This window comes from Anomaloglossus baeobatrachus, chromosome 10 (genome assembly GCF_048569485.1).
Source record: "Anomaloglossus baeobatrachus isolate aAnoBae1 chromosome 10, aAnoBae1.hap1, whole genome shotgun sequence".
NCBI classification, from domain to species: domain Eukaryota; kingdom Metazoa; phylum Chordata; class Amphibia; order Anura; family Aromobatidae; genus Anomaloglossus; species Anomaloglossus baeobatrachus.
In genome coordinates this window covers 175,789,102-175,816,408 of record NC_134362.1, presented here as the reverse complement: position 1 = coordinate 175,816,408, position 27,307 = coordinate 175,789,102, and the positions used below count along the sequence as shown (strand labels likewise).

The 27,307-nt window shown below is 46.6% G+C and overlaps 1 protein-coding gene across 2 annotated transcripts in view; it reads right to left on the bottom strand.

The window, feature by feature from the left end:
- Positions 1-27,307, bottom strand: part of LOC142255366 (uncharacterized) — a 94,573-nt gene that overhangs the window by 2,449 nt on the left and 64,817 nt on the right. For both annotated transcript variants that reach the window (XM_075326937.1, XM_075326936.1), the window contains 2 exons: positions 24,633-24,842; positions 4,794-5,007 (listed from right to left, as the gene is read on the bottom strand). In XM_075326937.1, the coding sequence (XP_075183052.1) occupies positions 4,794-5,007; positions 24,633-24,842 (424 nt within the window). The remainder of the gene's footprint in view (positions 1-4,793; positions 5,008-24,632; positions 24,843-27,307) is intronic.

Here is a 27,307-nt window from a genome sequence, read left to right as displayed (position 1 = left end):
GGAGTAGCAAAATCAACAGTCGGGTACATTCTGAGAAAAAAGGAATTAACTGGTGAGCTTGGGAACTCAAAAAGGCCTGGGCGTCCACGGATGACAACAGTGGTGGATGATCGCCGCATACTTTCTTTGGTGAAGAAGAACCCGTTCACAACATCAAATGAAGTCCAGAACACTCTCAGTGAAGTAGGTGTATCTGTCTCTAAGTCAACAGTAAAGAGAAGACTCCATGAAAGTAAATACAAAGGGTTCACATCTAGATGCAAACCATTCATCAATTCCAAAAATAGACAGGCCAGAGTTAAATTTGCTGAAAAACACCTCATGAAGCCAGCTCAGTTCTGGAAAAGTATTCTATGGACAGATGACACAAAGATCAACCTGTACCAGAATGATGGGAAGAAAAAAAAGTTTGGAGAAGAAAGGGAACGGCACATGATCCAAGGCACACCACATCCTCTGTAAAACATGGTGGAGGCAACGTGATGGCATGGGCATGCATGGCTTTCAATGTCACTGGGTCACTTGTGTTTATTGATGACATAACAGCAGACAAGAGTAGCCGGATGAATTCTGAAGTGTACAGGGATATACTTTCAGCCCAGATTCAGCCAAATGCCGCAAAGTTGATCGGACGGCGCTTCATAGTACAGATGGACAATGACCCCAAGCATACAGCCAAAGCTACCCAGGAGTTCATGAGTGCAAAAAAGTGGAACATTCTGCAATGGCCAAGTCAATCACCAGATCTTAATCCAATTGAGCATGCATTTCACTTGCTCAAATCCAGACTTAAGACGGAAAGACCCACAAACAAGCAAGACCTGAAGGCTGCGGCTGTAAAGGCCTGGCAAAGCATTAAGAAGGAGGAAACCCAGCGTTTGGTGATGTCCATGGGTTCCAGACTTAAGGCAGTGATTGCCTCCAAAGGATTCGCAACAAAATATTGAAAATAAAAATATTTTGTTTGGGTTTGGTTTATTTGTCCAATTACTTTTGACCTCCTAAAATGTGTGTTTGTAAAGAAATGTGACAATTCCTACAATTTCTATCAGATATTTTTGTTCAAACCTTCAAATTAAACGTTACAATCTGCACTTGAATTCTGTTGTAGAGGTTTCATTTCAAATCCAATGTGGTGGCATGCAGAGCCCAACTCGCCAAAATTGTGTCACTGTCCAAATATTTCTGGACCTAACTGTATATATTAAACATTTTATATATACACAATATATATATATATATATATATATTAATTATATATACACATATACACACACACACCAACAGTACAGACCAAACGTTTGGGCACACCTTCTCATCTCTAGAACAACTGTTAGGCCCGTTTCACACGTCAGTGAAAAACACAGACAGACGTTTTTCACTGGCTTGTAAAACACGCACATGTCCCTCTGTGTGCCGTGAATCACGGCACACGTGGGTTGTCTAAGTGCAATCCGGGCTCCGTTCTCCGTGGCCCGTGATTGCACTTAGAGATTAACTCACCTGTGCGCGCTCCCGCTCTCCATGGTGCTGATCGCTCCCGCGGTGCAGCATCCGGCCGGCGCTGACCCCCGCAGCAGCTGCTTCCGGGTCGGCTCTGTCGTGCATAATGAATATGCGTGACAGTAATGAGCCGGCTCAGAAGCAGCAGGGAGAACGGGCTGCAGAGAGCGTCGCTGGAGCGGGGTGAGTACAAATGTTTTTTATTTTAAAAGCACGTTTTTTTCTGGCACGTGTTTCACGGACCACACCACTGCGTGGTCCGTGGAACATCAGTGATGCCAGAAAAAAATGGACATGTCTCCGTGCGGCAATCACGCACACGCGGGTATGCCGCACGGAGACACGTGCAGTGAAAAATCACTGACGTGTGAGCAGACCCATTCATTATAATGGGTCTGCGTATGTCAGTGATTCTGGTACGTTTTAAAAAAAGCACAAACGTCCCAGAATCACTGACGTGTGAAAGGGGCCTTAAGGGGAGACTTTGTGCAGCAGGCCTTCATGGTAAAATAGCTGCTAGGAAACCACTGCTAAGGACAGGCAACAAGCAGAAGAGACTTGTTTGGGCTAAAGAACACGATGAATGGACATTAGACCAGTGGAAATCTGTGCTTTGGTCTGATGAGTCCAAATTTGACATCTTTGGATCCAACCACCGTGTCTTTGTAGAAAAGGTGAACAGATGGACTCTACATGGCTGGTTCCCACCGGGAAGCATGGAGGAGGAGGTGTGATGGTGTGGGGGTGCTTTGCTGGTGACACTGTTGGGGATTTATTCAAAATTGAAGGCATACTGAACCAGCATGGCTACCACAGCATCTTGCAGCAGCATGCTATTCCATCCGGTTTGTGTTTAGCTGGACCATCATTTATTTTTCAACAGGACAATGACCCCAAACACACCTCCAGGCTGTGTAAGGGCTATTTGACTAAGAAGGACAATGATGGGGTGCTACACCAGATGACCTGGTCTCCACAGTCACCAGACCTGAACCCAATCGAGATGGTTTGGGGTGAGCTGGACCGCAGAGTGAAGGCAAAAGGGCCAACAAGTTCTAAGCATCTCTGGGAACTCCTTCAAGACTGTTGGAAAACCATTTCCGGTGACTACCTCTTGAAGCTCATCAAGAGAATGCCAAGAGTGTGCAAAGCAGTAATCAAAGCAAAAGGTGGCTACTTTGAAGAACCTAGAATAGAAGACATATTTTCAGTTGGTTGACACTCTTTTGTTAAGTATTTCATTCCACTTGTGTTAATTCATAGTTTTGATGCCTTCAATGTGAATCTACAATTTTTAGTCATGAAAATAAACGAAACTCTTTGAATGAGAAGGTGTGTCCAAACTTTTGGTCATATTATATATATATATATATATATATATATATATATATATATTTTTTTATTATTAATATATATATATATATATATATATATATATATATATATATATATATATATATAGATATATATATATATTACACACATATACACACACACACACATATATACATATACACGTACATATACACACGCACGCACACACATACATATATACACACAAATATATATATATATAAATGCACACACAAACAATTTTGTAATACACTTTTTTTATACAAAATATACAGTATATAGTTTTGCTATAAAAAAATATATTATATATATATATTATATATAATGTGTATTCCAAATTTTATAAGACTTTAATAAAATATATTATTTAAAAAAAATATCAATATTACAAAGATGACTGGTGGTTACTTTTGACTATTTTGATGATCTTTTTATTTTGAATCAATGAACAAACAAACATCAGGAGACGCCTTTTCTCCCGCTTGCGAGATGCTGGTACCACCTCGAAGACTACAACCTCAGGAGGAGAAGTGTTCCTTGATAATTGTTTCTATTTATTGTAGATGGAAACAGTTATTTTAAGACAGAAAGAAATAGATACACAAGGTTTACAAAATTTGAAGAAAACCCCCCCCCCCCAAAAAAACTTTTTTGCAGTAATAGCGCCACACCTGTCCACAGTTTGTGTCTGGTACTGCAAGTCAGCTCAACTGAAGTGAGTAGGACTGAACTGCTGTATGGAATACAACTTTTAGACATGTTTGGTACTGACATTTCAGGGTACTTTGCACACTAAGACATCGCAGGTGCAAGGTCGGTGAGGTCATGTCGAAAGTGACACACATCCGGCATCTCTCTCGACATCGTAGTGTGTAAAGCCTAGATGATACAATTAACGAGCGCAAAAGCGTCGTAATCGTATCATCGGTGCAGCGTCGGCGAAAACCATAATTACCTTGCTGCAACGGTACGATGTTGTTACTCGTTCCTGCGGCAGCACACATCGCTGTGTGTGAAGTCGCAGGGGCGAGGAACATCTCCTACCTCCTTCACCGTGGCTCCTGTTGGCTATGCGGAAGGAAGGAGGTGGGTGGGATGTTTACGTCCCGCTCATCTCCGCCCCTCCGCTTCTATTGGCTGCCTGCCATGTGACATCGCTATGACGCCGCATGGCCCACCCCCTTAATAAGGAGGCGGGTCGCCAGCCACAGCGACGTCACAGGGCAAGGGGAGTGCATGTGAAGCTGGCGTAGTGATAATTTTCGCTACGCCAGCTATCACCACATATCGCAGCTGCGACGGGGGCGGGGACTATCTCACTCGGCATCGCAGCATCGGCTTGCGATGTCGTAGTGTGCAAAGTACCCCTTCTTCTATATAAGCCAATAAGACAAGTGTATGGCAGGCAGCGCCCTCTGTACATCACGCCGGAATCCTTTATTAGGTGACTTTGCATCTTTTGTTTCAGGCAGAAGATGGAGCTCTGCAATAACCCAGGGACTGTTCACGTTATAGAAAAATGCCAAGATATATTTAGACTTCCGCAAGCTTGCCAGCGGAAACTGCAGAGTCATAATACGGAGCTGCAGCCCATAAACCCACGGCATAAATTGGCCGGTAACACCGCTTCCCTGACATTAAAATACGCTTATTGATTTCCGTTAACGATGTAATTCCTGTAAGAAACTAAAATTACGAAGTCTTGTAAAAGCTGAACGCGTGAACAGTGGAGCAGTCATTAGCCAGGTTGTTGTACAATGGACGGACAAGTGACAGGTATTGAATACATCTTCCTTTGTGAATTCCGAGCTGTAATACCAAAGGCAACCTATGGTCTAGGGTGGTGCTATTTCTGCAAGAAAGTAACCATGTTAAATTCTTATTGTAAATTAGTTTCTATTATTAATAATAAGAAAAGAAAGGTGACTAAGACTTACCCGTATCAAAGTTGAGAACACGAGCAGCTTCTCCTTCTAAAGTGACCACAACGTTGTCCCCTTCAATGAATGCAGAAGTCACCCTTCTGTGGGACAACATAATCTCAAATAGTCGGCGACTACACTGCAGGTGCGGGAGTGTGAGCTCACTCATCCGCGGCTCGATGTCAGCCTTGTAAGCGTTGAATGATTGGTGAAAAATGTTTTTCATGACCTGAAGGTAGAAGAAATGATTTAGTATGGTGAAGACTACTTCTTATGAAGCGTGTATGCCACAATTAAAAAAGAAAAAGTTGATACTTTCACATGAACATTAAACATTCTAAAAATGCTGAGATCCACTTTTATGCTGCCCCCTCCATAGGCCAAACCAGAGATGGGAACTGCTGCCCCCTCCATAGACCAAACTAGAGATGGAACTGTTGCCCACTCCATAGACCATTCGAGAGATAGGAACTGCTGACCCCTCCATAGACCAAACCAGAGATGGAACTACTGCCCCCTCCATAGACCAAACCAGAGATGGGAACTGCTGGCCCCTCCATAGACCAAACCAGAGATGGGAACTGCTGGCCCCTCCATAGACCAAACCAGAGATGGGAACTGCTGCCCCCTCCATAGGCCAAACCACAGATGGGAACTGCTGCCCCCTCCATAGGCCAAACCAGAGATGGGAACTGCTGCCCATTCCATAGGCCGAACCAGAGATGGGAACTGCTGCCTCCTCCATAGACGAAACCAGAGATGGGAACTGCTGGCCCCTCCATAGACCAAACCAGAGATGGGAACTGCTGCCCCCTCCATAGACCAAACCAGAGATGGAACTACTGCCCCCTCCATAGACCAAACCATACATGGAAACTGCTGCCCTTTCCATACAGCATTCAAGAGATGGAACTGCTGCCCACTCCATAGACCATTCGAGAGATGGGAACTGCTGCCCCTTCCATAGGCTAAACCAGAGATGGGAACTGCTGGCCCCTCCATAGACCAAACCAGAGATGGGAACTGCTGGCCCCTCCATAGACCAAACCAGAGATGGGAACTGCTGGCCCCTCCATAGACCAAACCATACATGGAAACTGCTGCCCTTTCCATACAGCATTCAAGAGATGGAACTGCTGCCCACTCCATAGACCATTCGAGAGATGGGAACTGCTGCCCCTTCCATAGGCTAAACCAGAGATGGGAACTGCTGGCCCCTCCATAGACCAAACCAGAGATGGGAACTGCTGGCCCCTCCATAGACCAAACCAGAGATGGGAACTGCTGGCCCCTCCATAGACAAAACCATACATGGAAACTGCTGCCCTTTCCATACAGCATTCAAGAGATGGAACTGCTGCCCACTCCATAGACCATTCGAGAGATGGGAACTGCTGCCCCTTCCATAGGCTAAACCAGAGATGGGAACTGCTGGCCCCTCCATAGACCAAACCAGAGATGGGAACTGCTGGCCCCTCCATAGACCAAACCAGAGATGGGAACTGCTGGCCCCTCCATAGACAAAACCATACATGGAAACTGCTGCCCTTTCCATACAGCATTCAAGAGATGGAACTGCTGCCCACTCCATAGACCATTCGAGAGATGGGAACTGCTGCCCCTTCCATAGGCTAAACCAGAGATGGGAACTGCTGGCCCCTCCATAGACCAAACCAGAGATGGGAACTGCTGGCCCCTCCATAGACCAAACCAGAGATGGGAACTGCTGGCCCCTCCATAGACCAAACCAGAGATGGGAACTGCTGGCCCCTCCATAGACCAAACCATACATGGAAACTGCTGCCCTTTCCATACAGCATTCAAGAGATGGAACTGCTGCCCACTCCATAGACCATTCGAGAGATGGGAACTGCTGCCCCTTCCATAGGCTAAACCAGAGATGGGAACTGCTGGCCCCTCCATAGACCAAACCAGAGATGGGAACTGCTGGCCCCTCCATAGACCAAACCAGAGATGGGAACTGCTGGCCCCTCCATAGACCAAACCAGAGATGGGAACTGCTGGCCCCTCCATAGACCAAACCAGAGATGGGAACTGCTGGCCCCTCCATAGACCAAACCAGAGATGGGAACTGCTGGCCCCTCCATAGACCAAACCATACATGGAAACTGCTGCCCTTTCCATACAGCATTCAAGAGATGGAACTGCTGCCCACTCCATAGACCATTCGAGAGATGGGAACTGCTGCCCCTTCCATAGGCTAAACCAGAGATGGGAACTGCTGGCCCCTCCATAGACCAAACCAGAGATGGGAACTGCTGGCCCCTCCATAGACCAAACCAGAGATGGGAACTACTGCCCCGTCCATAGACCAAACCATACATGGAAACTGCTGCCCTTTCCATACAGCATTCAAGAGATGGAACTGCTGCCCACTCCATAGACCATTCGAGAGATGGGAACTGCTGCCCCTTCCATAGGCTAAACCAGAGATGGGAACTGCTGGCCCCTCCATAGACCAAACCAGAGATGGGAACTGCTGGCCCCTCCATAGACCAAACCAGAGATGGGAACTGCTGGCCCCTCCATAGACCAAACAAGAGATGGGAACTGCTGGCCCCTCCATAGACCAAACCAGAGATGGGAACTGCTGGCCCCTCCATAGACCAAACCAGAGATGGGAACTGCTGGCCCCTCCATAGACCAAACCAGAGATGGGAACTGCTGGCCCCTCCATAGACCAAACCAGAGATGGGAACTGCTGGCCCCTCCATAGACCAAACCAGAGATGGGAACTGCTGGCCCCTCCATAGACCAAACCAGAGATGGGAACTGCTGGCCCCTCCATAGACCAAACCAGAGATGGGAACTGCTGGCCCCTCCATAGACCAAACCAGAGATGGGAACTGCTGGCCCCTCCATAGGCCAAACCAGAGATGGGAACTGCTGGCCCCACCATAGGCCAAACCAGAGATGGGAACTGCTGCCCTCTCCATAGACCAAACCAGAGATGGGAACTGCTGGCCCCTCCATAGACCAAACCAGAGATGGGAACTGCTGGCCCCTCCATAGACCAAACCAGAGATGGGAACTGCTGGCCCCTCCATAGACCAAACCAGAGATGGGAACTGCTGGCCCCTCCATAGGCCAAACCAGAGATGGGAACTGCTGCCCTCTCCATAGACCAAACCAGAGATGGGAACTGCTGGCCCCTCCATAGACCAAACCAGAGATGGGAACTGCTGGCCCCTCCATAGACCAAACCAGAGATGGGAACTGCTGGCCCCTCCATAGGCCAAACCAGAGATGGGAACTGCTGCCCTCTCCATAGACCAAACCAGAGATGGGAACTTCAGATTACACATTCTGGCACTCCGCCTAATAACTTTTCTGATGTCTGATATCCACGCAGGCAGACTTGAGTGTTGAACAGATTTGTAACTCATAGGCAGGCTAACAAGAGGTAATCTCTGCTGGTCTGCTTGTTAGTCTCTTTTGATTACATGATGGAGGAGAGACAAATCACATCTGCTCCCCTCCTATATATGCTGGCTACATCCTTCCTACTATGCCAGCTATAGTTTACAAAAGGTGAGATATTGTGATCCAGAATTTCTGGTGGTTGTAGTACTTGTTACCGTGTATGGTTGTGGTGATAACCCTTGTTTTTTTGTTGCTACCTTCCTGCTCTTGTTTTTCTTCTGAGTCTCTCATTGTTTGTTCCGGTGAGTTTGTAGTGTGCTTGAGTTTTGGTTTTCCCTGTGACTGCCCCTTCCTTCCCTGGTGGGAGTGGGGAATCAGATTAGTTCTGGTCAGGAGCATAGCCAGGCACGAGACTCCGACATCCCCACCATTAGGGGTTACCTTGAGGTTATGGATAGCCTAGGGACCCCTAGCAAAAGGGACAGCATAGGAGTTCCTGTGCCTCGCTATCCACAAGTCACATTGTGACAGTCTGTAGGCGTCCCAAAGGTTACAAAGCCAACAACCATCTTCTTCTATGGTGGCAAATTCTAGCCCGGTGGCAAGTCTTATTAAAGGGACGCACTTGATTAATTGGTTTTTACTTCCACTGGATGGCACTAGAGAGCCAGCTTTCTACTTCTTGGGAGGAGAGCTAATTTACATACATTTTCCCAGAGAACATTGCCAAACCTAAACCAGACCAGTGGTCTCCACAAAGAGAAACAGAACGTCAGAACGTGACTAAAGGCCACTTTACACACAGCGACATCGCTAGCGATGTCGCTGCCGATTGCACCTACTCCAGTAGTTTGTGCGTCACGGGCAAATTGCTGCCCGTGGTGCACAATATCGTTAGTCCCCGTCACACATACCTGCCTAGCGACGTCGCTGTGGCCGGGGAACTGCCTCTTTTCTAAGAGGGCGGTTTGTGCGGCATCACAGTGGCGTCACACGGCAGGTGGCCAATAGAAGCGGAGAGCAGCCGAAGGAAAGACACACCCACCTCGTTGCCGGAGGACGCAGGAACAGTGTTGCTCGTCGTTCCTGGGGTGTCACACGTAGCGATGTGTGCTGCCGCAGGAACGACGAACAACCTGCGTACAAAAGCAGCAACGATATTTGAGATTAGAACGACGTGTCAACGATCATGCGAGTATTTTTGATCGTTAGCGGTCGTTCGTACGTTTCACACGCAACAACGTCGCTAATGAGGCCAGATGTGCGTCACGAATTCCGTGACCCCCAACAACATCTCGTTAAGACAAGTGTCGTTGCGTGTAAAGTGGCCTTAAGTTCCAGTCGGTTTGGAAATTCCATATACAAGCGTAGAAATATTTTCTACGGTAAAAAAGGAGTTAAAGGACTAGTTGTCTCTCTGCCGGCAGTAGCCAGGTAACCACATGGACAGGCAGGTTAGAGACTAACAAGCTATTCAGCGCTGTGACTCAACAGCATTTCACAGTACAATAAGGCAGCAGGGAGCACAATGACTCATTGCACTAAAAAAATTCCATAAAGTGACCTTTGTACAGTCCATGACTTGTGTTTATAATAGGCTTCACTATAAAGAAATGCTGCCTGGGAAACATATAGGAACATGAAAAATATATGTCTTCCAGAATAGAAAAATGCATTCTTGAAGATAAAATTAAAAAGGCACTGAATGCTAATGTTTTATTAGCACAAATTGCTCTTTAAAGGCCAAGTGTTCCTTTAGGTTACAGGGCAACAAAAAAAAAAAAAAAGGGAAGGGATGTTTAGGGATTTTCCAGGATCAAAGAGCATAAAAGATGTAAATGTCCTAAAATAACCTCTATACATCTGTTCCAGGTGCGGGCTTTGCTCCCTTCTCCCTGGTCCACTAAACTGTGTTGCACATTGGGCTTTGCAAGTAGCCCAGCATGCACCCATGTAATGAGCTCCCTAAGACTATTCAAGGCCTACCAAAGACCCACACCTGTGTCTTGGTATGAAGATGTGGCGCCCTGGACAAGCCAGGTCGTCACAGTACAACACCAAACACACCCCACACCCCGGTTAGGCACACCAATGCCAAACACAAAATCCTTGTTGCCTTCCTCCAGGGGCTGATGTCCACACCAGGGGGGTGGGTCAGGCGGTTGGTCCCGCCCACCGAGGAGTACACAGTCCTGGAGGCGGGAAAAGGAAGGAGTGGAGAGGAGAGTTTGAAGTGAGAGGAGTGAAGTGGCAAGAGAGCAACTGTCCGACGGCGTCCGGGTGTGTGGCCCGGACGGTACAGCAAGGTTGGCAGACGGTGGTGACCGTCTGCAGGAGAGGCCGATTGGAGCGAACCGAAAGGACCGTGGACGGGCGGTGGCCCGGCGGTACCGGACCAGCGAGCAAAGAGAAGCCAGCACCATCCGGCAGGGCTTACGGACCCCGACAAGGCTAGGAGTCGCCGTCAAATCCGTTAGCGAAGGGAACCTCCTGGGTTTCCCAGCAGTCAAGTCCCGATAGAAGGCGACAGCTCAAACCGTGAAGGGAAACACAGTCACCGCCAAGGCTAAAGTTCCAAGGGCCAGAGCCTGCGGGCAAAAGGGGCTCCTGCAGCACCCATCCAAGCTGGGGAGCGGGTTACCGGTGGGAACCCATTGGAACCGTACACACTACACAGGTGCAGGGAAAGGTAGTCACCATCAACCTACCGGGAGCAGAAACCACCGCAGCCGTCAGTGGGCCCCGTCCATCCAGCCGTGTGTTTTACCAAGGACTGTGTCTTCGTGATTGACTGAGTGAGTACTACCGTGCCGTGCGGCACAGCGCTGCCCCCGCGACACTGCACCTCATCAGGCCCCGTAACCCGCCTGCCATCCATCCCTACCTCCTTCACCGGGCCCCGGGACAACCAACCCCCTGCCCACGGAGGGGAGAACCAACATCCAAGCTGCTCCCAGTCATCGCTCCCGGGATCCCCGTCCAGAGCAGCGGTGGTGTCACAACCTCACCACAACCGTGGGTGGCGTCACGGACAATAAATCCCCAAAACCATTCCCCTTTTCACGCACGGGCGAGGAACGCCGCTCGAGTCCCCGGGATCCGGCCCACCACTCGAGCCACCACCGAGCAGCAGCAGCAGCAGTAGCCGGACCCGAGCAGTGGGTGAGCGCAGCGTCCCCTCCTCCGCCCGCGACAAAGACTCTTATTTTGTTAGTGCACTGCTACTTGTTCCCGGCCTCTAGGACCTCAGCTACCTCTCCGCGGCCTTCTGGACGTATCCATTTTCTGCCTGTGGCTTCCAGTATCTCTGCAACCTGTCTGTGGTCTTCAGGACCTCTGTTGCCAATCTGTTAGTTTCCAAAACATCTGTCTACCTATGGCTTCCAGTATGTTTGCAACCTGCCTGTGGTCTTCAAGTTCTCTGCTACCCGTCTACGGTTTCCAGGACGTCCCCTGTCTGCCTGTGGCTTCCAGGATCTCTGGTACCTGTCTGCGGTCTTCAGGACATGCCCTGTCTGCCTGTGGCTTCCAGCATCTCCGGTACCTGTCTGCATTCTCCTAGACGTTGCCAGTCTGCCAGAGTCTTCCAGTAGCTGATATTTCTGGGGTCTACAAGACGTATTCCGTCTGCCTGTGGCTTCCAGTACCTCTGATATCTGTCTGCGGTCTTCAGGATGTCCCTTGTTTGCCTATGGCCTTTAGTATCTCTATTACCCATCTGCTTATCCAAGACATCTTGAGTTAGCCTACGCCTTTCAGTACCTCTGATACCTATCTGCAGTCTCCATGACGTCTCCAGTCTGCCTGCAGCTTCCAGTACTTCTGATACCTGTCTGCAGTCTCCAAGATCTAACCTGTCTCCCCTGTGGCTTCCAGTATTTCCATTACCTGTCTGCATTCTCCAAGACATCTCCAGTCTGCCTGCAGCTTCCAGTACCTCTGATACCAGTCTGTAGTCTCCAAGACATCCCCAGTCTGCCTGTGATTTCCAGTATATCTGGTATCTGTCTGCGGTCTCCAAGAAATCTCCAGTGTGCCTTTGGCTTGCAGAACCTCTGCTACCTGCCTGTAGTCTACGGGAGGTACTCTGTCTACTTGTGGCTTCCAGTGTCTGATACCTGTCTGCATTCTCCCAGATGTCTCCAGTCTACCTGCAGCTTGCAGTACGTCTGATCCTCGTCTGCGGTCGACAGCATTTCTCTTGTCTGCATGCAGCGTTCAGTACCTCTGCAACCTGTCTGCATCTACCACGTCTGCTGCACCGTTGTCCGTAGCCTGTGTGCCCACCCGGACCTTGGGTTTTGAGGATACACCTCACCTAGCGAGCCTAACAACCTTCCTGATGAATGTGCTCTCTCTCCAGTGCCACAACTACAGAGTTATACCTAAAAATACATGCATTTAAGGAATAAAAAAAAACCAAAATGGTCTTGAAAGATTGAATAATTGAGTAAAAAGGAAGTAACAGTAACTAATAGATGCAATGTAAAAAGATGGTACTACTGACTTCTTTTTGGAGGGTTAGAAAAACATGGCTTGTCAAATATTGACCATTGCTCTTACACATATTTTAAGGCAATTGAAAGAAACTTAATAAAAACAACCAAATTCTTACTTTGTGCAAAGATACGGTCTTCGGAAAAACACTTAGAAATGAGTTTACTTTATAAAAAGAGTTTATAAATGATATTCCAAGCTCCAGCTGCTCCTTAAAGGCACATGCATCCTGTTCTTTTAACCATTCCTATTTGTGTGATGCCCTGGCAAAACCAGGTAGTCACAAATAGGCCCCTGCATAACACCTTCCCTCATTAGGAAACACACAACCAACCAGTAAACCCTAGTCACCCCCCCCCCCCTTAGGGATAGACAGACACACCAGTGGGCGTGGCCAGGCGGTTGGGACACGCCGACCCAGGGGTACCGTCTAGACATCCCGGGGTGGGAAAACAGTGAGTTAAGCTTGAGAGTTCAGTTTGGAGAGGACTGTGGGCTGGAGCTAAGTGTAGCTCCAGCAGGGAAGTCAAAGTTGAATGGTGCGAGGGTAGGAGCCCTGGTGCCACTGGCTAGGAGGCAGACGGTGGTCTCCGTCAGCAGGAGACGGGAAGACGGCTCGGTGGAACCGAGGTGGACTGGGCCAGGGCTGTAGCCCGCCGGTACCGACACGGGGACCCGACCCGGAAACCGTAGCACAAAAGGGGGGGGGTACTCGGACCCTGAAGCCAGAAATCAGGAACAAATGGAACTGGTTAATTAACAGATTGAGGCCAGGACTAGAGGTCCTGTCCCACCCAAAGTCCCTCATAGAAGACAACAGCCCACTGATTAAAGATAAGAGGTCACCGCCAGGGCCCATAGATCCATTGGGCTAGCGTCTGCGGGCACGGCTCCTTAGGCCACATCCAGCCGGGAGTGGAATCCTACCTTTCATACTAGGAAGTCATTTCTACTTAAAAGCAGGGCAGGAAAAAGGATAGAGACCACCAGCCGGGTGGGGGACCAGAACGCAACCGGCACCGGCCACCATCACCTTGGTTTACCAGAGACTTGTGTGTGTTTCTAAGTGTGAGTACACCAGCACCCCCCTGCGGTCACTATCCCCTGCATGCACCAATCGGGTCCCGGGGCCACCATCCCTGCCCCTGGAGGGGTTAACAACTTGCTGCACAACATCTCCCCTGGGTGCCCCATAACAGCAGCGGTGGTGTCCCACCTCACCACACACCGTGGGTGGCATCACAAACCTATTACGGCCTAGCCCGTACATCTACGTCCCCCATTTTATTCGGTGTGTCCTTGAGACCCCCGGGACCGGAGACCCTTGAGCCACCACCCCTGAAGGTCCGGATCTGAGCAGCGGCGGCTGCTGGCATGGGGGCGGCAAATTTGAATGTATATTAATGTATTACATAAATGATTCCATTACTAAATTACAAAGGACTGACAATAGTTATACCTGCCAAGATTAGGCTTGTGCTTTGACTATATAGGAACTCAGAGTAAAGCCAGCCAAAATGCAATTGTAGCCTATGGGAAATGGATGCCATGGATATCAAATTTGTCGCAAAAAAGACCAATTCTAGCGGACAGAAAGAAGCCAAAAGGACACACTTTTGCCTCATTGACAGAGTTCTATGGACAATTTTGGCAAGTGCATTAAGGTTTTTCAAAACATGATAAACAAAGCCATATCCATACAGTACATGTAAGCTCACTGGTTGTCAAGGGATATGTACTGACGGGACAGGGGCTCCTAAACTGGGCATCAGACTCGAGACCCTGAGCTGTCCCTTATTTTGGAGGTAAGCTTGATGGTAGCCAGGTCCGAGCCCCCAGCGTGACCCCGACTCCTGTCCGAGCCATGATCTTATTCCCCCAACCTGGGAGTGGGCCGGAGACCCAGTAACAAAACCCCACAAGAAAGACATGGACAAGGGAGAACGAAATCTCGTATACACTGCACTCAAACACAAAAGGGAGAAAATGTGTACAGGGGAATAAAGAAACGGGTAGGGAATAAGCTCACAACAGAGGAACGTTCACACCACGCAGAATAGCATTTGTAGTTCACCATGAACAAAATAACTACTGAAACCGGAATCACTGGAGCTATGCTGAAGTGCTCTTCGGCGATCTACTACACTCCCCAGCCTAAAATAGGAAGAAACCATCTGTGGATGGTAATTAGCAACATGGCTCACAGAAGAGTTGCACACTGCTCCAAAAACTATTAACTCCTGCACAGCTGGGAGCAATGGAACAACAAAGCTGAGCACAAGAGCGATCAGGTTGCCTGTCAGACTCTGCAATATGAACAGAGTCTGATGCCGTAGTAGTAATCCATGTGTGCGAATCCAGACAGCCCATGACACTAGAGTGGTCCACGATCACCAATGATTGGCTGTCATGAGTTTGTCACATGTTACCTCTGGGTGGGTCTGGGATTAGGTCTCAATGCTTAAATTGATCTCAGATCTTCTATACGGACCACTTTGAAGGTGTCTGTCTCTGGAGAAGCTGACTTGTTAGTTTCAGTTGCAGCTGAGAAGTTTCCTACTGAAAAAACTCAGGAATCCTATTTGTTGTGTCTTTCCCCACCCATTTGTCTTACCTTCCTTGTGTTGATTTATTACAGTAGTGACACTAGTATCTTGCTAGCCTTCACACTAGTCAAGGTGAGTTCAGGGCCAAGGAAGACCTAGACACATGATGGTGCTTGCGGGAAAAATCAGTCAAGGGACAATAGGGAGCTCTGTAATCAGCCACCGGTGAGTGAGGTGGTGCCCCCTCTCCCTGTCACCAGGGCCTTCCTTTACATCTTGCCTAGATTTCCCTTTGTGTTGCGCTACTCGCTGGGTTTCTTCTCGCACCTGCCATGACATTACCAGGACTAAATCATAATCTAATGTTGGACAAAAAGGGGCAGATTTACTAAGCACATCTTAAGCCCATCTCCTTTTTCCAACTAAGCCAAGCTACTCCAGCAGACTGAGCAAGGTGCAAACAAGATTAATAGCCATACATCTGTGGCACCCCTGAGGCTTCAGTCACCACAGGGTACTGCACCTCATTTAAGGTGCAGTACCTATCCCGGGTAAGGAGAGGTTAATTGCTGGTGTTTCTCACATTCACAAACACACAGTTAGGTACTTTCCCACTGGGGACTGGACTAGGGTAGACAGGGGGGTGGCCATCATGAAGCATGGGACTTTCCCGGTCACTAGGACAACCACCTGGGGGGCGAGCACTACTTGTGGAAAAGGGAAGGAGCATCTTCACACAGTCAGATTGCCCCGGGCATAGCTTGGGGTGAGGAGCACAATTAGGACTTCGGTCCATTCTCCTTTACCTCACACTTCTGGGAGCGCCAAAAGGACCCGCAGCCTGGAGCAGGCAGCTCAGCTCGGGTTCCTCTACAGCTACACAGGATTCCAGCGTCTGCGGAGAGTGCAAGAAAAACTCGCAGCCAGTTTCATATTCCACACACCTGGATTGGAAGGACTCCGACCAGAAAGGAGTCACAGTTCGAACACCGGCGCTGACCTCAAACTGCCCGGGATCAACTGGGGCCCAGCACAGTCGAAACCAGTACTCTGGAGGCAGCAACCAGGTTATCTAAAGAACTGTGAGTAATATACCTGAAACTACAGAGACTGTCTGCCTGTCCTTGCTGTCGCCCCGCGCTTTGGCACCAACAGCCACTATTTCACTCATCACCCTCCCCGGGGGCTCGCTCCACCTGTGGGGAGCAGAACCATCTTTGCTGTGACACCACCATCCCCTGAGGACATCACATGCAGCGGCGGCTAATCCCTTGCCGCATACCACAGGTGACGTCACGAGACAACTATCCCTATCATTCTTTCCACCATCCCTCCCCTTTTATTTTACGCCTCGGGGCCACGAAGCTGGGCAGGGCCACCCATGACATCCCAGACCCGACATCACCGGCCTGGCGATGAGTAAAGTTAATCCCTTGCCCCATGGTCGCTACACATCCATAAAAAAAAAAAAAAGTGTAAAACTAAATGTAACAATTTGCGCAAAAATTGGAACATTTTCCGCCAAAATCAAGGCATGTTCAAAATAGTATATTGCACTATCCCTATAGCTCGCATTACAGACCAACTTGATAAGATCACTTGCAGTGTTCCTGTCCACCTTTTATTAGACATGTGGTTGTAGAAGAAAAATATTTCATGGTAGATCGCTAAGGTCTTCTAGATAAATAGCTCTTTATTCCAAGAATTGAGAGCGAGAAGTATTTGGCTTAGTCTGTAGACCGTCCTTGCAAATGGAAAAGGAAATTTCTAAACAAAACTCAACTAATATATCTTTATTGTGACGGTTGCACTAAACAGATGCCACTCCTCTCACAGGAACATCTAAGGTCATTAAACAGCGATTTAGATAAGGAATTCACATTGTGCTAAAGCGATCAAGTATGAAACACTTCAGTGACTAAGAATTCAGCAAACAGCGCAAAAGAATAGAAAGAAGCTATGTCTTCCTGTGAATGGGCCATGTCCATCACAGAATGGAATAATGTAGACTACGTTAGGAATGGGTGTGAATCTGATTACCGTGACCTCAGTTTTCTGTGCACATGAGGGTATTTTCTTGGGAGGTTTCCTCAGAGCAAATTTGAGGTTAGGGCTTTGGAAACCTGTATCATTGTGTACCGCAATTGCCTCTAAAATCAATAGGTTGACCATCTAATGTATATGGAGACCTCCCATCTCACCCAACATATAATGTAGGGGAAGAGAAGGGTGAAGTAGCTTAGTGGCCACACAAAGTAGATGGCCAAACATTCAGTCAACAGCTCTCTCCTGACTCCCACTCTTCATTTTCCACGGGGAGAGCTGAGATAGCCACTACCAAACAACTCCAACATCGGCTGATCTCCTCCGAAAATAAAAGGTTCAGTTGTTGAAATACAAAATTGCTTGATCCTGCTTTTCTCCCCAACATCAAATAGAGACGGATCCAAAATTTTGGGTTTCTATCCATAATTTCCATTCATAAGTTCACTCCTTCTCCTGCTTGGATCCTTAAAGGGGTTGGTCACTAGTAGGACAACACCTTCTCATTCCTCATGAGACTAGAGGCTACCTTACATGTTAGTTCACCATCAAAATTAGGGGTCCAGTCAACTTTTGCTTAATGTTTATGGGGGCCAGTTGAAATCAATTACCCATCCTGTTTATTTTCCAGAAGTCAAGCTAAAGTTAGAGGTATCAAGGAATGCCGAAGTTAGAGATATCAAGTCAAGTCGAAGTTAGAGGTATCAAGTCAAGTCGAAGTTAGAGGTATCAAGGGATGCCAAAGTTAGAGGTATCAAGTCATGTCGAAGTTAGCGGTATCAAGTCAAGACGAAGTTAGAGGTATCAAGGGATGCCGAAGTTAGAGATATCAAGTCAAGTCGAAGTTAGAGGTATCAAGTCAAGTCGAAGTTAGAGGTATCAAGTCAAGTCGAAGTTAGAGGTATCAAGGGATGCCAAAGTTAGAGGTATCAAGTCATGTCGAAGTTAGCGGTATCAAGTCAAGACGAAGTTAGAGGTATCAAGTCAAGCCGAAGTTAGAGGTATCAAGCGACATCTTTGCCCCCTCCCTCAAAAAAGAATACATAAACACTTTACTAAGCTAAGTATTCACATGTTGGGGAACAAAGCAGTCAAATCTATACAGCCATCATAACTATGACTACAACCTCTAGAACATGACTACGCTTTTTAGGATTTGTATGCTTTATAAAAATATAATTTGGAATCAGAGCAGACAATAAGTTGTTTCATCAATTTACAGAGGAGAGTTTGCTTGACTGTTTTCAGACCATGAAGAGCTATTGATTAGATTTCTCCACATATTAAGGGGTAATGTTTCTCCTTGTGAAGTGACATGCCAGTGTAAGGAGGCATATAGGCCATGCAATGCTAGTCTTAGAAAATGGAATCTGCAAATTGCCTCTTCAGAGAGGACAAGGACTTTTTCTCTTATGCCTCCTAATGGAAGTAGTATCCTAAAATACAACACTGACCATTTAACGAGCCTTTCCACATGACTTAGGATAAAAGCCAAACCAGAATAGCTATTTGCTGACACGTGTTTAGGTGTGTTTCCCCTCTTCAGTACAAAGAAGAGATCTGATTTCAGGTCCTAGAAATAGGAACAGAATGTCATTAAGGCCTCCTTCACACGTCCGTGAAAACCAAAAGGTGCTTATGGCTCTCAGTGTGCCATGTTATTGGCACACATGTGTTCTCAGTGTGCTATCCGTGATAACACACGGAGAACAGGAACTTTCTGCTAACCTGTCCCTAGCATAGCTGTCCGTGGTGCTGATCTAGGGTCTCCGGCTCTGCAGACTCCCTGCTGCTGCAGCTTCCAGTCCTCTGTGCCCTGCATATGTGATGAGCATAATGAGCGGGGGTCGGAAGCAAGTGTCAGCAGCGGCAGAGACAGCAGGGCTGGAGAAGGAGAGTACAGAAATTCGTTTTATTTCAGAGACACGTGTTATTTCTCCGGTATGTCTCACACGGAGCACATCCGTTGTGGTCCATGTGACACCCATGCTCCCTGAGAAAAAACGGACATGTCTACGTGTGGAGCGCACAGACACACGTATGCTCCACCTGGCCACATGGTCCATGGCAAAGCACGCATGTGTGCGCAGACCCATTGATTTTAATGAGTCTGTGTGCCCGTGTCTCTGGTACGTGTGAAAACGGACATCATACATACCGGAGACACGGACGTGTGAAGGAGGCCTAAGAAATAGTTTACATCAGTGTTGCACAGTTCAAGTTTTGACCTTAATGCCCAGACCAGCCACAGGTATGTGACCTAAACTCAGAAGCCTCATGTAGGCCTATTTGGCTTTGGAGACCCACAGCTATTCTGTCTGACCCAGAAACAGGCCTTAATGGATTAATTGTACCACGCTGACATTTTAATCTAAAATCACTTGATATCGAAAAGGCTTCTTAGCCATTCATGCATCTATGAACTGGCTAAAGGAAGATGAAACTCCCAAAACAGCAGATTGGGCTACACAACACGGTTTACGTAATGGTCATAAAAGTAAGTGAGAGATACAAAAACCGCATAGTGCAGCATACTTACCATTTACAGAGCCCCAACAACCTGAGGTCAATGCATATACCCAATTATTAAAGTTGCTTTACCATTGGCTGTTGGGCTCACATAAAACTGGCCATTTTTGTGTGCCAAGTATCTCAATTTATACATGTTTTTTTCATGGCAGTAATGCATGTCTATATTCCCATATTCATTGTTCCACATATTGTAGCACTACAGAGTGCAACGATCTCCTTTTTGGTTTTTTTGTAGCTTTTACATATATGCCAAACCTTCTGGTTTACAGAATAAGTCTTCAAAAATAATTAGACATAATTTAGGTCACAAAATGTGGAATTCCTGCTCATGGACCGAAAATAAAAACAACTCTAAAGGGGGGTTTACACGGAGCGACATCTCTAGCGATGGCACCCTCCCCTGTCATTTGTGCGTCACGGGCAAAATCGCTGCCTGTGGCGCACAATCTCGCTTGTCCGTGTCACACGTACAGCCCTCCCTAACGACGTCGCTGTGGGCGGTGAACAACCTCCCCTGAAAGGGGGAGGTTCCTTCGGTGTCACAGCGACGTCACAAAGCGGGCCGCCAATAGAAGCGGAGTGGCGGACAGCAGCCGCATCTCCGTCACTCCCACCTTGGTGCTCATTGAGGACACAGGTACGCTGTATTTCGTCGTTCCAGAGGTGTCACACATAGCAATGTGTGCTGCCTCGGGAATGACGAACAACCTGCGTCCTCAACAACCAACGATTTTTTGAAAATGAACGACGCGTCAACGATGGGCGATTTGGTGAGTATTTTCCATCGTTAACGGACGCTCGTTGGTGTCACACGCAATGTCGCTAACGATGCCAGATGTGCGTCACGGAATCAGTGACCTCGGCGATATATCGTTAGATACGTCATTGCGTGTAACGGGGCCTCAAGTGTTCATTTCTAATTCTGCCTCGGCAAAGAGTAGAAGGATTCATCGTGGGCGACGGTTTCCTGAAAGTATCTGCAACATGGATTTTATTTTTAGTCTGGTATAAATGGGTTTGCTTAATGTATAAACACTCGCTGATTATACGGCTACCGTCACCACCTCGTTATGTAAATGATAATTAAAGTAACTGGAGCGCAGAATGCAGCAGAGCCAGAGGAACAAATGTCCTAAAATAGCAAATTTTTGATTTGTGTTTACCGGTCTCCTAATGGTGGTAATTACACTAATTTTCATGTTTACACACTTCTCCACTCTCGAAAAACTAAACACATTGACCACTGAATAGAAAATGTTTAAGTACAGAATAGTTCACTAACGGGATGATGGTAAGAGAAAAACAACTACCTCTTTGTGGAATAGCACTAACCATGCAATTATGGCATTTACCAGAAGCCTTGCTTCAAGGGAAAAGTATTTTTGCCGTCACATGGTGCCATATCACAAATAAAATGCTTATGGCCTCATAGTATTAAGCCAGAGGAAATATGGTTTCCTCCATACAAGCGCAGGCATATACGATTACGGAAACAGAACTTAGCACCCATAATGAGGCTTCAACGTGTGGTTAATTTACAGCTATGCCAGAATCACGATGGTAACGTTGCAGCCATAATCAGATCTTCATCAGTTAATCATAAAATGAGAATAATGGGGATAGGGGAAAATATGTGTAACTGGGTTAAAAACTGGCTCAGTAATAGGAAACAAAGGGTGGTTATTAATGGTACGTACTCGGACTGGGTCTCAGTTCATAGTGGGGTACCACAGGGGTCAGTATTGGGCCCGCTTCTTTTCAACATATTTATAAATGACCTTGTTGGGGGCATGCGGAGTAGAATTTCAATATTTGCAGATGATACTAAACTCTGCAGGGTAATCAATACAGAGGAGGATAATTTTATATTACAGGGAGATTTATGTAAATTGGAGGATTGGGCTGAGAAGTGGCAATTGAAGTTTAATGTAGATAAAATGTAAGGTCATGCACTTGGGTAGAGGAAATAACATTTATGATTATGTACTTAATTGTAGAACACTGGGTAAAACAGGCACAGAAAAAGACTTGGGTGTATGGGTGGATGGTAAACTTCACTTTAGTGGCCAGTGTCAGGCAGCTGCTGCCAGGGCTAATAAAATAATGGGATGTATTAAAAGAGGTATAAGTGTTCATGAAAAAAATATAGTTCTACCTCTGTACAAGTCACTAGTGCGACCGCACTTAGAATACTGTGTACAATTCTGGTCACCGATATATAAGAAGGACATAGCTGAACTGGAGAGGGTGCAGAGAAGAGCCACCAAGATTATTAGAGGAATGGGTGGACTGCAATACCAAGACAGGTTATTAAACTTGGGGTTATTTAGTCTGGAAAAACGAAGGCTTAGGGGAGATCTAATCACAATGTATAAATATATGAAGGGACAGTACAGAGGCCTTTCCAAAGATCTATTTACACCTAGGCCTGCGACTGGAACACGGGGGCATCCGCTACGTCTTGAGGAAAGAAGGTTTAATCATAATCACAGACGAGGATTCTTTACTGTACGAGCAGTGAGACTATGGAACTCTCTGCCGCATGATGTTGTAATGAGTGATTCACTACTAACATTTAAGCAGAGCCTGGATGCCTTTCTTGAAAAATTTAATATTACCAGTTATGTATATTAGATTTTATGACAGGGTATTGATCCAGGGAACCAGTCTGATTGCCGGATGTGGAGTCAGGAAGGAAATTTTTTCCCCATTGGAACTTGTTTGCCACATTGGGGTTTTTTTGCCTTCCTCTGGATCAACATGTTAGGCTACGGGTTGAACTAGATGGACTTAGAGTCTCCCTTCAACCTTAAAAACTATGATACTATGATACTATGATCAGAATGCAACAGAAGATAAGATGTGAAAAAAGAAAACTGTAGAACTGAGAAAGTAGATCATACTGCTAATATTTGAGAAGACCAATCTGACCACCTGATGAAGGTCTGATTGGGGGCGAAACGTTACAAAGATCAGCAGTCCATCAAGGAGGCCAAACTTTACCATTGTGTTTGTCATTGGTGCAAATGAAATACAGGTTGAATTATCATTACACGTTCTGTTTCCATGATTATCTGTATCACCACCCTGGCGCCATCTGAGTTGTATCCTACTCTGTGATTTTTCCTGAAGGAGGAGACTTTTGTCTCCGAAATGCCTTTAACAATGCCTACAAAATTTACAGCTATGCCAGAATCACAATGGTAACGTTTCAGCCATAATTGGATCTTCATCATTTAATCAGAATGCAACAGAATATAAGATGCAAAAGGAAAAAACTGTAGAACTGTGAGGAAGTAAACCATGCTGGTATTAGAGCACAACAATCTGAGTACCTGATGAAGGTCTGATTGGGGGCGAAACGTTACATAGATTACAAAAAAAGAGACAGCAATCCATCAAGAAGGCAAAGCTTTACCATTCCTGTAAATGTAATAAAGGTTGAAGTATCTTTTTCAGGTTGTGTCTCCACGATTATCTTTATGGAGTAGGATCCCACCCTGGCACCATTTGAATTGTATCCTACTCTGATTTTTCCTGAAGGAGGAGACTTTTGTCTCCAAAATGCCTTCAACATGTGCTTAATTTACAACTATGCCAGAATCACGATTGTAACGTTTCAGAACCATAAAACGGATCTTCATAAGTTAATCAGAATGCAACAGAAGATAAGATGCAAAAGACGAAAACTGTAGCGCTGTGAGGAAGTAGACCATGTTGGTATTAGCACAACAATCTGACCACCTGATGGTCTTATTGGGGGCGAAACTTTACATAGATACAAAAAAAAGAAAAAAGGTAATCAAGGAGGCAAAACTTTACCATTATGTTTGTCATTGCTGTAAATGGAATACAGGTTTAAGTATCATTACACGTTCGGTTTCCATGATTATCTGTATCACCACCCCGACACCTTCGGAGTTGTATCCTACTCAATCTGTGATTGTTCCTGAATGAGAGGTTTGTCTCCGAAATGCCTTCAACATGTGGTTAATTTACAACTATGCCAGAATCATGATGGCAACGTTTCAGCCACAATTGGATCTTCATCAGTTAATCAGAAGGCAACAGAAGAAAACTTTAGAACTGTGAGGAAGTAGACCATGCTGGGATTAGAGCACAACAATCTGACACCTGAGGAAGGTCTGATTGGGGGCGAAACATTACATAGATAAAAAAAAAAAAAGACAGCAGTTCATCAAGGAGGCAAAAGCTTTACCGTTGCTGTAAATGTAATAGAGGTTGAAGTATCATTTCAGGTTCTGTTTCCACAATTCTCTGTATGGAGTAGGATGCCACCCCAGCACCTTCTGAGTTGTATTCTTCCCTATCTGGGATTTTTCTTGAAGGAGGGGATTTTTGTCTCCGAAGCGCCTAGAAATAAATCCCTGTTCAAGTCAACATGACTGGTGGGGTCTCTTCACAGCAGTGCAGGTTTAACCCTTTCTTGTCCATCCTCCTAGAGGGCCGCGGTAACAATTTCAAGTATGCTACTATAGTGGTTGTGAATGCTCACAACCTGTCCAGGTGAGCAATTTCACGTACATTTCTTAATCTGTGTAATAGGATAAGGCCCTATTTGCACCAGTGCATCATCATCCAACTCCCGCACCATTGACGTAGGAGTGCAGTGTCCAGCATTTGAGTTTTGATATGCATGAGGCTAGGTATACCAGTGAGAGCACATAGAAATTCAATTGCACCCCTATAGTGATAGAGCTGCAGTCTGTTGATGGATATACCGGTACACTCAGTGCCAACCTTCCTATGTCATCCGACCCATTAAAAAGTATAGAAAAAATGCACTATATATATTTTTTTTACATTGGTAAACATCTACTATTTTACTTACTGATGAATTCGGAGTAAATCGTAGAAATCTTAGAACTTTCGTATCTGAAGCCGGGCAGGCTAATGCCATATAGCGGTTACGAAAGGTCCCATAGACTTTTAGATGGAATCCGGGTTTACTTAATGTGTCTTTTCCACAACTTGAGACATCAATCCCGTAGGCCGATAGATCAAAGTAAAGATTGTGAGCTCGAATTTCAGGGGTTGGTACCTTTGGGGTTCAAGTAAAATAAAACAGTTAAGAAATACACAAAATATCTGTTACAAAGCTTTTTCAACATCCATTGTTCTCAGTTGCAGAACCTTTAAAAAATGTTTTGTCTCCCAGGGTACCCCTATTCACATTTAAGGGTTTAAAGGGTTTTACGATTATAGTAAGTGATGGCCTCTCTGTGACGCCCCTGGACTATCAGGTCGTCACAGGGTACTGTACACTCTCTTTAGTGCAGTATTGAAATCCCTCATGGTTCTGGGTCCCCATCTTGCAGTATTGCCCCCAACAGCAAATCAAATCCTAGATACACCAGTGGGCGGCTTGAGCGGAATAGGGTCGCCCACGTAGGGGGTCAGGAAGGGGAGGTGAGGAGTGTCAGTACAGAAGAGTGAGGAGTGTGCTGGAGTAGTAAAGCGGAGGAGGCAGGGAGCGGTGGCTCCCAAGAGTAGCTGTCTAGGTTGCAGACTGTGGTCTGGACCTAGAGGAGTCGGACCCTCGGTCACAGGGGATTAAGGCAAGGTGCCTGAACCTGTCAAGGAGGACGGTCAGCAGCCTGGTGCTATCCTCGGTCGGGGATCGAAGGCACGGTGGGGTACACGGAGCCTAGGTTGGGGAGAAGCTTCAGGCAACCCGGCAATTCACCTGCTGAGAGCGGAGCCTTTATGGACTGTTCCCACTAGCTCCAGAATCGGGCACTAGCGCAATGAGGGGGATAGGGCCTTCCATACAAGCAGCCTACTAAAATCCCAAGTGTGAGCCCTGAGAGCAGGCTCCCACACAGCCACAGTGGGGAGTGGGGCCCGGCAACCTCCAGACAACCGGGCCACTACGGTGAATCTACACTTTGTGCCAGGAGGCAGGTCACAGACCACCAGGCAGCACTGCAGGGGACGGGACCCGGACGAGCTCCCTTTGAGCGGCAGTGGCATCCAGAGACTTGGTTTACCTGGTGGTCAGCGTCTGCTTACTGGCTGAGTGAGTACAGGAGTGATCTCCCAGTCACGGCACCCAGTATCATCATCCAGAGTCCCGGGGCATACCCCTACCCGTGGAGGGTAAGGACACCTTGCTGCCCCATTCAATTACCCCGGGTACTCCCAATGGCAGCGGCGGTACTCCCAGTTACCGCACACCACGGGTGGCATCACGAACTATGACTCCCCTGTAAATATCCCCTTTTTAGAGTGTGGCCCCTAAGCCCCCGGGTCCGGAGACCCTCAAGCAATGAACGGACACTACCCCCTGGATCCGAGCGGTTCGATCCGCTGCTGGGGCGGCACATCTCCATAGTTTAGGCCATTACTTAATGACGCTCAAGGGTCTAACGATTAGACTCTTGAGCATCATTAAGTAAGTGATGGCTTAAATTATGGCGACTAACCTCTCATCCAGAGAATAAAACACTGGCCTCTTTGTGGCATTTCCTTTCACAAAAAAATTGTTTACGACACAAGCAGAACTAAAAAAGGAACCCAAGTCCAACATCGCTCCAAGGTAACCTTCAAAGGATGCCAGTTGTTATCCAGACCAGAGGGCACAATTGGAGCCATATTGAGTGTGCGAATGAGGCCTAATAGAAAGTTAGGGCTTCAAATATAGCCACCATTAGGGACCAATGACAGATATAAAATCGGCAGAGGCAAGTATCAATGCTGTCATGCCGAAGTGTCAAAGTAGTTATCTACGGAGTGAGTCCATCTGAACAGTTATCAGCAGACAATTATGTTTATCATATATTTGCAGAAGCTCAATTTCCTGTGATGAGCGACATCTGGACTTTTTCTCAGCAAATAAAAAGTTTATTACAGTAACTGTCCATGATACGGCAAGTAAAGAATATCAACAAGCAAAGGATTCAAGAAAAGCACCCGCAGGGGGCCAAAATGAATGGACTAAGCAGTGAAAAACCTGCACGTATATAAAAACTTTCCATGGGCATGTAAAAGTTCTTAAAAAATAAATATATATTTGATGAAAATGAAATAAAAATCACATACACACACTATATATAGATATAGATATAGATACACACACACACACACACACACACTGCAGACCAAAAGTTTGGAAATCTTCTCCTTCAATGAGTTTTCTTTATTTTCATGACCCTGAAAATTGTAGATTCACATTGAAGGCATCAAAACTATGAATTAACACATGTGGAATGAAATACTTAAAAAAGTGTGAAACAACTGAAAATATGTCTTATATTCGAGGTTCTTCAAAAGTAGCTTTTGCTTTCTTTACTGCTTTGCACACTCTTGGCATTCTCTTGATGAGCTTCAAGAGGTAGTCACCGGAAATGGTCTTCCAACAGTCTTGAAGGAGTTCCCAGAGATGCTTAGCACTTGTTGGCCCTTTTGCTTTCACTCTGCGGTACCAGCTCACCCCAAACCATCTCGATTGGGTTCAGGTCTGATGACTGTGGAGACCAGGTCATCTGGCGTAGCACCCCATCACTC